This window comes from Melanostigma gelatinosum (genome assembly GCF_949748355.1).
Source record: "Melanostigma gelatinosum genome assembly, chromosome: 8".
Lineage (NCBI taxonomy): Eukaryota > Metazoa > Chordata > Actinopteri > Perciformes > Zoarcidae > Melanostigma > Melanostigma gelatinosum.
The window spans coordinates 24,936,823-24,949,893 of record NC_136641.1 but is presented as its reverse complement, the minus strand read 5'-3'; the positions used below and the strand labels follow the sequence as shown (position 1 = coordinate 24,949,893).

The window sequence follows — 13,071 nt, the reverse complement described above, 5'->3', positions numbered from 1 at the left end:
TAACACACAGCTCTGATCGGGCCAGGGTGGTGCATCCGTCCTTGTCCCGTGAGATTAATGATGGTGTCTGTGCCGGCACTGCGGGGCCCATCCGGTCCAAGTTCAAGTTCAAGTAAGGGAAGTGTTCTGTTTGCTCATGCCGAGCCTGGAGGCCATATCGTGTTAAAGGTGGCATGTTAAACATTCAGCCCATGTGGCATGTGGTGTCAGAATGCTTTCACCGAAAGCAGAACTCCAAAGCCTTGCTGACACCAGTGTGGTCGTATTGAAAGCGTTCGTCGGTCGGCTGTAGTGGTGATTTACCACGGTCCGTGTTCGTCTGCAAGCTATCGGAGTTCTGACTCGTGGTCCAGTTAACTTAACACCTTTTTGTAAAGACCCGATGTGCTACAGGAGCCAGGGAGAACCAGTGAGTTTATTTTTGAGATCCATTACGTGACTTGATGTTCCAGTATCTCACGATCACTGTACGTTATAAAAACACACTCACAAAGGCTCATGAATGTGACAAGTTGATGTGTTATATTTTAGTTTTCTACCATTTTTTTTATTTTACGTTTTGAACAAAACTGGGGAAAGGTTAGACGCTTTAAAGTTCTACTTCATTATATTCAATATGACAATCGGGAGCTTCTGTTTCAATAAAGGCGGAACATTATAACCTTCACGAAGGCATTTAATGCAGAACCAATGCATTAGGTTTAACCAGGTGTACCTAATAAACTAGAGTGTATGTATATATTGTTCTCAAGAGACTGCATGAATAAATAAAGCTTAACTAAGTCAATTTTTCACTTTTTGTTTGGGGGAGAAATCAACGAACAGTATTGATCAATAATTAGAATAATCGTTATTTGGAGCCCTGGTTGAAATGTGATCCATTTTATTTATTTAATAATATTTGTTTTATCATTCTGTTGCTTTTCCAGCCAAATTGCATTTCTTCTAAACATTAGTATTTCTTTTATTATTATTATATGAACTGTTGTCTTTCACAGCAGCTTAATTTAAACTTGAAAGTGTCAATCTAAAAGATTTTCATTGAAAAAGCATTGGGTCACTATTTAGCGACACAATGGTGATTGAGCCGATGGCCCACGGATGAAAGTATTGAAATATAATATATATTTCCAGTATTATGAACTTGGTGTCTGTGGCGACGTTGCCAGAAACAAATGCCTTCGTGGTTTGTTCTCCATTGTATCCACAAAATAACTGGAAGCAATTCCTAAAAATAGCTTGTTAGTATGGCATTAGATGCAAATTTTAAAAAAAAATTCTAAATTAACCGTGTGCGTGTGTGTGTGCGTGTGTGTGTGCGTGTGTGTGTGTGTGTGTGTGTGTGTGTGTGTGTGTGTGTTTTGTTTGTGAAGGTGTGGGCTGCTGCAGGTTGGGGACAGACTTTTGTCAATTAACGGGATCCCGACTGAAGACGGCACTCTGGAGGAAGCCCACCAGCTGCTCAGAGACTCCGCTCTGGCCAATAAGGTCACAGTGGAGATTGAGTTCGATGTTGCAGGTATAGTATTTCAAAGGTAGATTCTTCTACGAGTGTGTTTGTTCCCCCCCCACACTTACATTTTTACCTCCACTTTAACTTCCAATTAGAGTCGGTGGTTCCCAGCAGCGGCACCTTCCACGTGAAGCTACCCAAGAGGAGAGAGGTGGAGCTGGGCATCACCATCAGTGGTGAGTTTTGTTCTGAGCCAGATGCACAGCAGAGGGCAGTGCTGCTCGATAACGCTCCACAGACCTGCACACGGTGAATCCCCACTGAATGAATCAATGTTCTCTGATCCATAAAACTCGGCCTTGCAAGCCCACGAGGGCAACATCCCTCATTACCTCTGAATAATACCGGCCTGTCCCGGCATTCATTTGTGCTCTGAATAAACGGGGCGCAGCGTGTGATTAGTGCAACAAAAAGAAAAGGGTGTTGAGTGCTTTCAAAATGCTTTTATCCTCCTGTCATACATCCTAAAATAAAAAATATATTTGTTTAATGTTTTACCAGCAAGTAAGAAACCCGGCAAGCCCCTCATCATCTCTGACATCCGCAAAGGAAGCATAGCACACAGGTATGTCCCATCAGCACACAGAGCTCGTATTGTTATCAATGTCATTGTTCTCACGCCGCAAATTTAAAAACAATTAAATAACAAAACGGTTGCTTTCGGGTCACATTTAATTCTCAACGATGGCTGAGGTCCTCTCGTCTCTCTGTGTCCCGGTAGAACAGGCACTCTGGAGCCCGGGGACCGGCTGCTGGCCATCGACGGCGTGCGTCTGGAGAACTGCTCCATGGAGGACGCCATGCACGTCCTGCAGCAGGCCGAGGACATGGTCAAGCTCCGAATCCAGAAAGACGAGGACAACATCGGTACATTGAACCCTTAAAAACAACCAAGCACATTTACTCATTTAGTACTCTTGAGTTTTCCCATTTGATGCCACTTTATACTCCAACGCCACTACATTTAAAGGACCTATTGCTCTTTTTGAAAACCATATGATAGCTTATAAAATACACAACATTGTCAAAGGTGAAACCAGCGGTTCTCTTTTTGGCAACAAAAAAACCATCAATCTCGTAGCAGCCAGTCCCTCCTCTTCCGGTTTCCCCCATGAGACCACGAATATGTTTTGATCTTGTTTGAATTGCGCTCTGATTTACACATAAGTTTGTTGATTTTAAAGAGATAATTTGGCACGTGTAGAAAGTCACAGTTGTTGTAGTACCATTTTAGTTTTGTGTGAAACCACTCGGTGAACGACATCCATCGACTCGCCAACTGGACCGTTAGCTCGGCTTGCTAGCAAGCTAGCTAACGTAATCTTACTTGATGTGTTTTATTCAGCGAATGTTTTGTCCAAAAATGTGTCGGAGAAAGTTAAGAAAACCAGTAAATATCAATTTTCCAAAACCTGATATGACATTTAGACGCCGTGGTTGAGTAATTTAGATTGTTGTGTTGGTAATTTAACTTCTTCCATCACTTTATTTAAGCCAAACAATATTCCAAAACAGTAAAATGAGAAATAACTGAGGTATTGATCTGTTATTCGTCCATTTGCACAGATTGTTCTACATATTTTAATATAAATGTATTCTATATTCACAGGATTTGTAATGTCTTATGCGTGATGTATCCTGTTAAACCCATGTGCTGTAGATGAGTTGGAGATGTCGGGCTCCATAATCTACACCGTTGAGCTGAAGCGGTATAACGGACCACTGGGCATCACCATCTCTGGCACAGAGGAGCCCTTTGACCCCATCGTCATTTCTGGCCTCACCAGGAAAGGCCTGGCAGAGAGGTGAGGAACTGGTCGGACGGGTCCGGGAGTAAAGAATGTTACTTGAGAAGATGGTGACACTTGCATTAGGCATGTCAAATCTGTAGCAGCCCACTTTGGAAACTATTAAAAAAAATAAACAAGGCTGTAAACGATGTCTGTCTCATCTGTTTCTAGAACAAGGAGCCTCTTTGTTTCCGTCCCAGTCAGCGCCCTGGCAGCCTGACGGGGGACCCGGCTCGGTCGGTCGGTACTGTCTGGTTTACTCTGATAACTCTGTCTCCTCCTCAACCATGCAGGACCGGGGCCATCCACATCGGGGACCGAGTCCTGGCCATCAACGGGGTCAGTCTGAAGGGAAAGCCACTGAGCGAAGCCATCCATCTCCTGCAGGTGGCCGGGGAGTCCGTCACCCTCAAGATAAAGAAACAAGCCGACCGTATGTGGATTTGTGTCTCAACTCGTCACTTATTTCTTTTTGATAACTTGCAGTGGTTTGCAAAAATGATCTTACAAATACAGTTGCGTAACTGAGACAAAAAGCAACGGGCATAATAAGAGGAAAAGTAGAGAATAAAATCAAAACAAAGAAAAGGTGAGTTGATAATAAGTTGCCTTATGACACAACATAAATATTCATGTTTCACTTTTCGCATTTGGATTGTTTCATTTGTCATATAGTTTTCATAGTTTTAGTTTGTATGTAATGTCGCTTCGCAGTTAAGAGTTTGATGCCAAAGCGAGGAAGCAATATTCATTTATACGGTGCTTAAAAAGTTGCTCAGCACTTTACAGGAGGAGCAAAAGAAGAGAAGCGTATCAGTCGAAGAGACCAAATGGACAAACCACAAAAAATAAGGTTGTTAAATGAAGAAAGTGTTTTTTTTTTGCGCTTTGGTTGAGCTTCTTCTGAGGCTTTAAAGCAGTGAAAGTGATGTTTTATTTTTGCGTTTTTAAAAATGACAGGAAGTACACCACGTCCTTGTTTTGATGATTTGACTCCCCGTTCATTCCAAAGCGTCTGACGGCCGGCGGCCTGCAGACACAGAAGCAGGGTTTTTAAGTGACCCAGAGGATGACCTCACCGACTCCCAGAAGACCAGTAAACACTCGGGGGTCTACTCGGCCACTCTGCCCAGTATAGACTCTGCGGTGAGCTCCTGGGATAGCTCAGGGTTTGACGCAGGCTACAGTAGTCAAGGTGAGGTCCGCCGCATGCCTGCTTTCTATAAATGACCCATTTCCTGTCTTGCATCCAATGAGGTCAGTGTATTTTCGTGGTTTATTCAGGGACGTGTCTTCACAAAGCGTCCGGTATATTGCTCAATCCGCATGAGTGGCGACGCACGAAGCACAGGAGTCACACCAGGTCCGGCTCTGCAGGTCTAGTCCAGCACGCAGCGCTGTATGACGGGAGATTCACTGAGGATGAGTGGGACAAGATACCCGGGTAAGTGCTTCAGCCTGCAGTTTCCTTCCTGTCAACATCGTGGTTCATGTCAGTGCAGCTTTAAGTGTTTTTGATTTCTCAGTAAAGGGCATATATCTATAATTTAAATCATATTGTGTGTAAAACCAGTGGTGGGAAGTACATTTAATCAAGAACTGGTGTTGTTTTATGTGCTTGGACGTTTTATGCTGTACTTCTCTTCCACTACATTTCAGAGGGGACATTTTTGTAATTATTTACTTTCAGGAAAAGGAACAACACACACATGACTTACATATGACTCGCAACAAAAAAGTCAACTTGGGACCCGTGTCCTGTTTCAGATGTCTTTAAGTCGTCTCTGAATTTCTATAATTGTTACATTTAAAGCTACTGTGAGGAACTTTTAACTGGTTATGAAACGGTCTCAGTTTAATGAATACTGATGCCTCTATATCAGGGGTTCTTAACCTTTTTGACCTCGGGGCCCAACTTTTCAAGGACAAAGTGTCCCGGGGCCCACTCTGACTATATGCATCAAAAGTGTCAGAAAACCTGTAGGTCATACAGAAACAGAGCAGTGGGCCTTTGCAGTCAGTCAAAATTTAAGATTTTTGTCCGCATAAAATAAAAAAGTATCTTTCAGTACAAAGCAAAACTGAAAGTTTTTCGCGGCCCTCTAGGTGGCGCTCGCGGCCCGCTCATGGGCCTCGGCCCTATGGTTAAGAATCACTGCTCTATATGACCGAAGTAAACGAGATCATCAGCAGGAAGATTCGCGATTTCTCTGGAGTTATTCTTAATGCTTGTCGGCGGGGCAGATTTCACGGGAAAATGGATGAAAATCATGCAGGTTCACCAGAAACTCCTTCAGCTCAGACTCCAGCCGGGTCTCCAGCAGAGACCGGTCCACCGTGGACAGGCCCAGATCCGATTTGGACGCAGCCGTCGATCTGCAGTCGGAAGCTCCGGAGGGACGTGGAGAGCTCAGCTCCCGGCAGCAAGGTCTCTTCTGGCCAGGAGCAGAGCTTCACCTCCGGTCCCCGCTGGAGCCAACACTGACACCACGCTGCTGGAGGCCCAGGACGTATTGCTGGGCCCGCCGGAGGGAAGGGGGGCAACGAGAGAACCAGGACTGAGCAGGGCAGACTATCGGACCCTGCTGCAGCACAATGAGAGGTTTTCTAAAGGGACTCTGGTGCTCAGAAACAATACCACTTTTGTCCACAGGGACCGCTAAAATCAACACTAAATTAAAGTTCCTTGTAGTAGCTTTCAATACTTTTAGACTTAAATAGGTCAAAATATCCAATATTTCACAATAAAAGCAAAGATTAAAGAACAGTCCAAACATTGTAGAATTGGCGCTTTTACCTAAATAAAGGATCCGAGTACTTTTCCACCACTGTGTTTAAATAAGAGCTTCTGTGATTATTCTTTCCCCCTCTTTGGGTTCATTGATGAAAGCAAACTGCACTGTCTGAATTGTTTTCAGTTCATTTTGTGTTGTGTGCTTTCATGTTTTGTGCTTTTCCAAAACTGTCCTTTTTCTCTTCTTTCTCAGGTATTCTCTCTCTCATCTGCTTTATTAACTGCCCACGAGCTCTTTGGTGTTTCACATAGACGCATCTTTTTCTGTCACTCCTGTCCACAAAAAAGAATCACCTAAAGCGCCCACGGATACATCAGCCTTATCTGTCTTCACACTTGACTCTTTTTTTTTTTCTTCTTCCTGAACTTTTGTGTCACATGCTTTTCAATTTTCTGCTTTTTTGGGGGAGGGGTGGGGGCTACGTTACTTTGTAAAACTCTTTGAAAGGCTAATCTAGTGGACTCCTCACCGTTTTGCCACAAGTAAAAAAAAAAAAACCTCAATGTGGTCCTGGGATTTTCCAGCAGGCGGCCCAAAAAACTACATTTCCCATGCTGCCTTTTGAAAAGCGGGCACCGGCCACAAGACCCGCAGGGCTGCTCTCATGTTCTGGTTCCTGCGTTGTCATAGATTCGTCAGCCCCCCTCGTTGCCAGGAGAACAGCTTCTGGTCCCAGGCTCTGCAGGACCTCGAGACCTGCGGCCAGTCAGAGATTCTCAGGGAGCTGGAGGTAGGCCCGCCCGTCATCAGTGGTCCGCCCCCCCCCCCCCCCACTTCCTGCTCCCGTTTCCTCTCCTCCTCCATCTGCTTTGTGCTACTCATGTATTGATAGACCGGTGTCGGCCTAAATGACCATGCCAGATGAAGCCTTATGATAATCGGCAGAGTGTATAATCTGTTATTAAATCTGACAAGATAGGCTGGGCACCTGCTGCCACACTGACCCAGGAAAGGCTTTGGCGCAATGCCCCGGCCTCTAATCCGGCTCTGTGTACACTGCATCATTATTTATTATATGTTGCCCTGTCCCAATTTTTTTCTTTTTAAATTCATGACACTCTTCTAATCCCTTCCGATTCTGTGCTCTTTCAGGCGTCCATGACGGGTAGCGCTCTCAGTCTGTACCTCGAGGAAACAAAGACCAACGACGACTCAATGTTTCAGTCTGAGATCAGTCCCATTAAGAGGGAGGGAATGCACCGAGAGTTTAACAGCAAAGACAACCTGAGCATGTCGACTGGAGGCAGAGACGTACCGTCCCGGGGCCGAGGGGACACCTCTGATGTCTTGTCCCCTACCACTCTGGCACTGCACAAGGTAGTGCTCTTCAGGAATGGCTGACTAAACATTTTAAATACTTCTACTAATTGTTATCTGCACTGGTGGGTACGAGGGAAGTAGCACAAGGAACAAAGAGGTGACACATTTGCTTTTAAGAAAGACACTGTGTGCAGTAAGTGCTTTTTTAAATTGCCCAGTAGTTACTGGGGCCAAAATCCTCTTGTGTTGAGTATTGTTCATCAGAATGATCCCCAAACTACATCTGTTCCCCAGGATTTCGTCTCATTTCAAAAATGTACAAATAGTATAGATACAGTAAAGCTGCACCGCTCTTCCCAGACATAACTTAATGTTTTCTTCCCAGCTCTCTCTGTGTGTGTGTGTGTGTGTGTGTGTGTGTGTGTGTGTGTGTGTGTGTGTGTGTGAAAACACACAACACTCATTAAACAGCGTTCCCTCAGCAGCTGCACATGCTGTGACCCTGCTCTGTGTGGTGTTTGACTGAGGGACTGACTGGGCTGAAAATGAGGCAGCAACAATCCTCCAGCTTGGAAATTAGATATGTTTTGGGTTAACACATCTTACATGATATCGCGGAAACTCATCCGGTGTCCCACCTTTTTAAAGCTGTCGCTTGTTAAACCTGCTGACCTTGTTACAGCGTAGGTATATCCAAAGAGAAACCGATGACACAGACAGATGTGGCCGTTAAAACTGTTTGGTGTGGACAGTGGACACAATAAGTGACACATTTATACATGTTAGTTCATTCGCCTGGTTGTCTTTGGATAGAGCCAGGCTAACGAACTCCAGCTTTATAGTGAATGACCAGGTAGCCATATCCTCATCTAGCCAAGGTGAAGTTTATTTATACAGCACATTTCTTACCCAGAGGCAACCTCAAGTGCTTCACAGATTACACAAGAAATGCATGATAAAAGTAAACAAAAGTTGCAGGCATTAAGAACGTTTGGTCTCGACTAAAAGTCAGGATATCTAGCCATCTGCTATATTGATTTTCTGATCATCCTTCTTAAAATCTGTCCCTCAAATGTTGAATTACTGGAGTTCACATCAAAAAAGTGTGTAGAAGCCTCTAAGTATTTATGAATACATGCTCTGTGTAACACTAAGGTCCTCTGTGTTTGCAGGTGACGATGAGGAAGGACGTTGAGAGCCATGACTTTGGGTTCAGTGTATCCGACGGGCTCCTGGAGAAAGGGGTTTACGTCAACATGGTCCGCCCCGATGGCCCCGCCGACCAGGCCGGGTTAACACCTTTCGACCGCATTCTCCAGGTAAATCTCTGAAAGAAATGTGAAATTTGGGAAATTTGCCTGTTCGCTGTCTTGTTAGTTCGATGAGAAGATCAATACTACTCTCATGTCTGTACACTAAATATAAAGCTGCAGTCGATTAGCTTAGCATAAAAACTGTAACTAAGCTAACTGTCGCTTGGCTTTATTGGAAAATATGCTGATTCACTTTTCTGCAGAGAGTTGCATGAAAATATTGACACAAATCAATCGAATGTGTATTGGTGACTATAACAATATTCCGTTATAGATCACCAAATTCTGAATATTGTCATGTGAGGAATAGTGGAATATGAGTGTGCATGTAAACGTTGTCACTCTTCCTCCAGGTGAACCGTGTCAGGACCAGGGACTTGGACTGTTGTCTCGCCGTGCCCCTAATTATAGAGGCAGGAGACATCCTGGACTTGGTCATTAGCAGGAATCCACTGGCAGCAGCAGACGCCGTGCTGCCAGACGACTGTGACGACCCCTTAAGCTCGCTGTTCTGCTTTCCGGAGCACAGGACCAACAGCATCGCCCTGTGACCCCCCACCAACACAGACGCTAGCCCTTTTGAAGCACTTGGACCACTCTCTCTCTCACACACACACACACACACACACACACACGGGGTTATGTTTGTCACACTCACGCAGAAGCGGCTATAAAGTGCATGTGCTCACCGCTGCTGGTTTTAGTCACTGTGCTCACATGATGCAGTTCAGAGGAGGCTCTGGCTTCAGGGCAGCCCCCCCCCCCCTCTCCAGAGGCAAATAACAGGGTTATCTAACAGGAAGAATCATAGCTTCTGCCTGAGCCAGGATGTCAACGCTCACACCTCAAACGCTGCACACACCCACACACGTACTGCATAAATGTACCATCTTTTGCTTTAATGAGCCTGATGCTCACATTGTAAAGAACTTCTTTTTTTTTGCTGCACATAGCTGCACATTATTTTCATGTATGTATAAAACACACATGTATCTACACACACAGGGTGTTGGTGGACTCAAGGTCCAGGGCACATCGGGCTTATTTGCGTTATTTCAGCCACGACTTGGCTCACTGCCCTCGTTTCCAGTCTCTCCTCCACACTGCTGCCCGCCTCATTAGCTGTGTTTTAAAGCCATTGACGGCTTAATACCAGGAATGCTTGTGAAGACACTCTACCCGTTCTGTTTTTAAAGTGGGCATCCCTTGACGGGTCAACAGTTCCAGAGAGACTCCAGAGATATGTTGCATTTTTTTTTTTTTATTCCTGTCGGTTGACTCTGTTCAGTTTCACTTTCTGCATTTGCACTTGACACACACTTGTTTTTTTGTCACAGTTCATAACTCACTTTTCTTTCCACGTTGCACTGTTTTTATCTGCCTCTCTGTATGTGGCATTACACCGGAATGACTTATGTGTTGGTATTTGCATCCTTAACCAGAGGAGGATTAAATGCCTTTTCAATGTTCTGTGGTGAGTGATTTTCTTGTTTTCACTCCGTATCTGTCTGGATTGATGTTCCTCTCTGGAGTAGCTCTGGTTTTCCCCCACTGGTATCACGTAGCGGGCGTAGGGTTCGTCCTCGGAAAGCAGCGCTTCCTCAGAACAACACGGTACTGGGAGTAATCTTTGTTTGCTCCGATATGATCTTTGTGAAAGTGCCCCCCTCCCCCTTTTTTTTAATCATGACGTGTTTTTATAAAGCTTTTATGTGTTAAATCTTGCCTGCTGATGCAGCTGCCTCTCTGGAAACATGGATGTGAGATGGTTTCGCTGTCCCGTTTAGAGCAGACTGATTAATCCTTGGGGCGGTAACCTTTTCTTTTTATGTCTTATAGTAAATGTCATGATGGAAAAGAGGCCTATTTTTAAGGTTTTGTATTAATTTATTGTCTTTATTTAGCTGTATAATGTATCATGGGTATGCAGTGTTCTTTTTTTTATTTACAGTAAATGCAGTGTGTCATATCTTCATGTAAGCTGTGTGATACTGAATGTGGCCGCACATTGTTTAGTTCATTTCCACATCTTCCCTGAAAATGTCAGGATTTCTTTCAATGTCATCTGAAAGAGTTATTGGATGTAATTTTATTTTTATTTAATTTATTATAATAAGTCTTTCTTTTTATGAGAATAAAGTTCATGAAACCATAGTTGATTGGGCTTTCAAAGCACTAATGTTTTATTTGGCTTTCGCCACTTGGATGACGCACACAGACCCAAATGTATCAAATTTATGGATTGTTGTGAAATTCGCTTAAATCTTGTTTCACTCTTGTAAAATGTTTGTCGCCCTGACTTTTCATCTAGTTTCATCAGGTCAACATTAAATTTGTCTAAATGTTTTGTGACCAAATGCCTGCAAAAATTGACTCATCAGCCTCAGCTGCACTTTGTTTATTGCTGCTTGGCAAATGTTAGCATGCTATCGTGCTTAACTTCATTGGTGAACATGGTGAACTCTATACCTGCCAGCATGTTAACATTGTCATTTTGAGTATGTTAGCATGGCAACGTTAGCATTTAGCTACAGCCTCGCTGAGCCGCGAGCATGGCTGTAATAAGCTGCCCAAAAATCGATACTAATCCTATCGTGCTATAGTATGAACTACATGAAGTGTCACACTGTTTTATCTCTAAAAAGGTGAAATATATGGGATTGGGAGCAGTGCCTCTCAACGGCTCTCACCACGGCTATGGCTGAGCGGGCGGCTCGTAGCTAACAGCGCTAACTACGGCAAAAGTGCTGATGAAGCCAAAAGTGTTTACCTGAAAAGGAAACCAGAGGGTCTGTTACGCTACAGCAACTACTTTATTCTTTGCTCAGTTAGATATTACTGTACTCTAGCTTTGGATAGCAAATAACTGTTTGCTGCTATATTAGAAGAAGAAGAAGAAGAAGAAACATTCCTTTATTAGTCCCACAGTGGGGAAATCACCAAGTGCTTTTCCCATTAAGCATTTCTTTGCTCGCTCCTGTACTCATGTTGATCATCCAGGTGATGTGAATTAAAGTCTTTTGGGGTTCAGTTCCCCAAGGGGTGAGGCCGGACCGCGTGACACCAGAGACGTGACCAAATAAGCCAGTGCCATCTTTGTGGGTGAGATGTCAATGCAGTTCCCACCTGCTGGGGGGGGGGGGCGTTTGATTGATGGCGGGACGGATGGTATGAAAAATTTAGGCCAAGTGTCAATGAGCCTTCACAGGGAGCGGGCAGACGTCCGCTCAATGAAAGACGGTTAAATTAATATACATAGCTAGTCACGGGGGGAATCAAAATGTATCGTGATTTGTAGCACTTTATCAAAAGAGACGATTGACTGAAGGGACATGATCACATGAATGGAGACGATACTTAGCAATGTTTGTTTTGTGGGTAAAATCAGAAGCAACAGCCTTCACTAAACCAGAGACTAAAGGCTGTGCACACACATACCGAGTGTACGCAATTAACCTATTAAACACGAGCCCTATTTTGGCTTGGTGTTCCAATATCGAAGCGCAGTAAATAAAATGAAGATTTGTGGCCAGGAATACGTGGTTTTATGCCACATTTTCTAGTTGTTTATATTAATAGTGTATAGTTGTTTGGAGTGTGTATAAAGTGACTTATATGATAGTGTTGGCCCTACGTTGCTGTTTAAGCCGGTATATAAAATGTACACATGGACAATAATCGCTATCAATACGACCATTTTTTGGACGACATTTGCAACCCCCCCTAAGCCCGAGAGCCCCCAAATTTGGGGGCGTCGTGTGCAAGAGTCATCTTGTAAGTTAAGAACTCCAATGATAGCCTGCTTAGCGTGATTAATGTAGTGCCTGTCTATGAAGACCAATAAGATTACTTCTTAGCACTGGAAAGCCAGTTTGAGGTGTGTTTGGCTAACAGCTAACGGCAATAGCAGTACACACATACTGCTGCAAACCTCCCGGCTGCTGTTCTACGGCTCACTTTTATATTTTTTGGGCTTTGTGTTAGACAAACAACTAATACAACTTCAAACATACTGCTGTGTACATCTCAGCTGCTGCTCTGCGTATCGCTTCTATTGTATTGAAAAGTGTGTTTGGCTAACCGCTAACGGAACTACCAGTAGACATTGTTGTACCTCTCCGCAACTAGTTTTTGGCCCGATTGCATGCATACAGCACCGCTTGATTTTCAGTTTGAATGAAGCGTGTTTTGTGACCTTACAGCCCATTCGTGTTGGGGTTGTATTAATTAATTTAATCACCCAATACAACAGTGATCCTTGCAGACACACCTGGCGAAGGTCTGCACTCTACTGACTGTCCCGCCTCTCAAATTTAAATAATATCTATAATAATAGTAATAAATATATTCGAGGAAAATGTTAATGTTTAGAGAATAAAGAATTCTTAAGACACATGATC

General features: G+C 43.9%; 1 protein-coding gene across 1 annotated transcript in view; it reads left to right on the top strand.

Annotated features, from left to right (window-relative positions):
* LOC306781564 (glutamate receptor-interacting protein 2-like) overlaps positions 1 to 10,923 on the top strand; it is a 28,393-nt gene extending 17,470 nt beyond the window's left edge. Inside the window, exons 13-24 of the mRNA XM_079274465.1 lie at positions 1,374 to 1,519; positions 1,609 to 1,689; positions 2,015 to 2,078; positions 2,235 to 2,380; positions 3,174 to 3,318; positions 3,597 to 3,736; positions 4,316 to 4,498; positions 4,588 to 4,747; positions 6,729 to 6,828; positions 7,191 to 7,415; positions 8,531 to 8,677; positions 9,025 to 10,923. Coding sequence (XP_079130591.1) covers positions 1,374 to 1,519; positions 1,609 to 1,689; positions 2,015 to 2,078; positions 2,235 to 2,380; positions 3,174 to 3,318; positions 3,597 to 3,736; positions 4,316 to 4,498; positions 4,588 to 4,747; positions 6,729 to 6,828; positions 7,191 to 7,415; positions 8,531 to 8,677; positions 9,025 to 9,222 — 1,735 coding nt within the window. The 3' untranslated portion in view covers positions 9,223 to 10,923. The remainder of the gene's footprint in view (positions 1 to 1,373; positions 1,520 to 1,608; positions 1,690 to 2,014; positions 2,079 to 2,234; positions 2,381 to 3,173; positions 3,319 to 3,596; positions 3,737 to 4,315; positions 4,499 to 4,587; positions 4,748 to 6,728; positions 6,829 to 7,190; positions 7,416 to 8,530; positions 8,678 to 9,024) is intronic.
* The last annotated feature ends 2,148 nt before the right edge of the window (positions 10,924 to 13,071 follow it).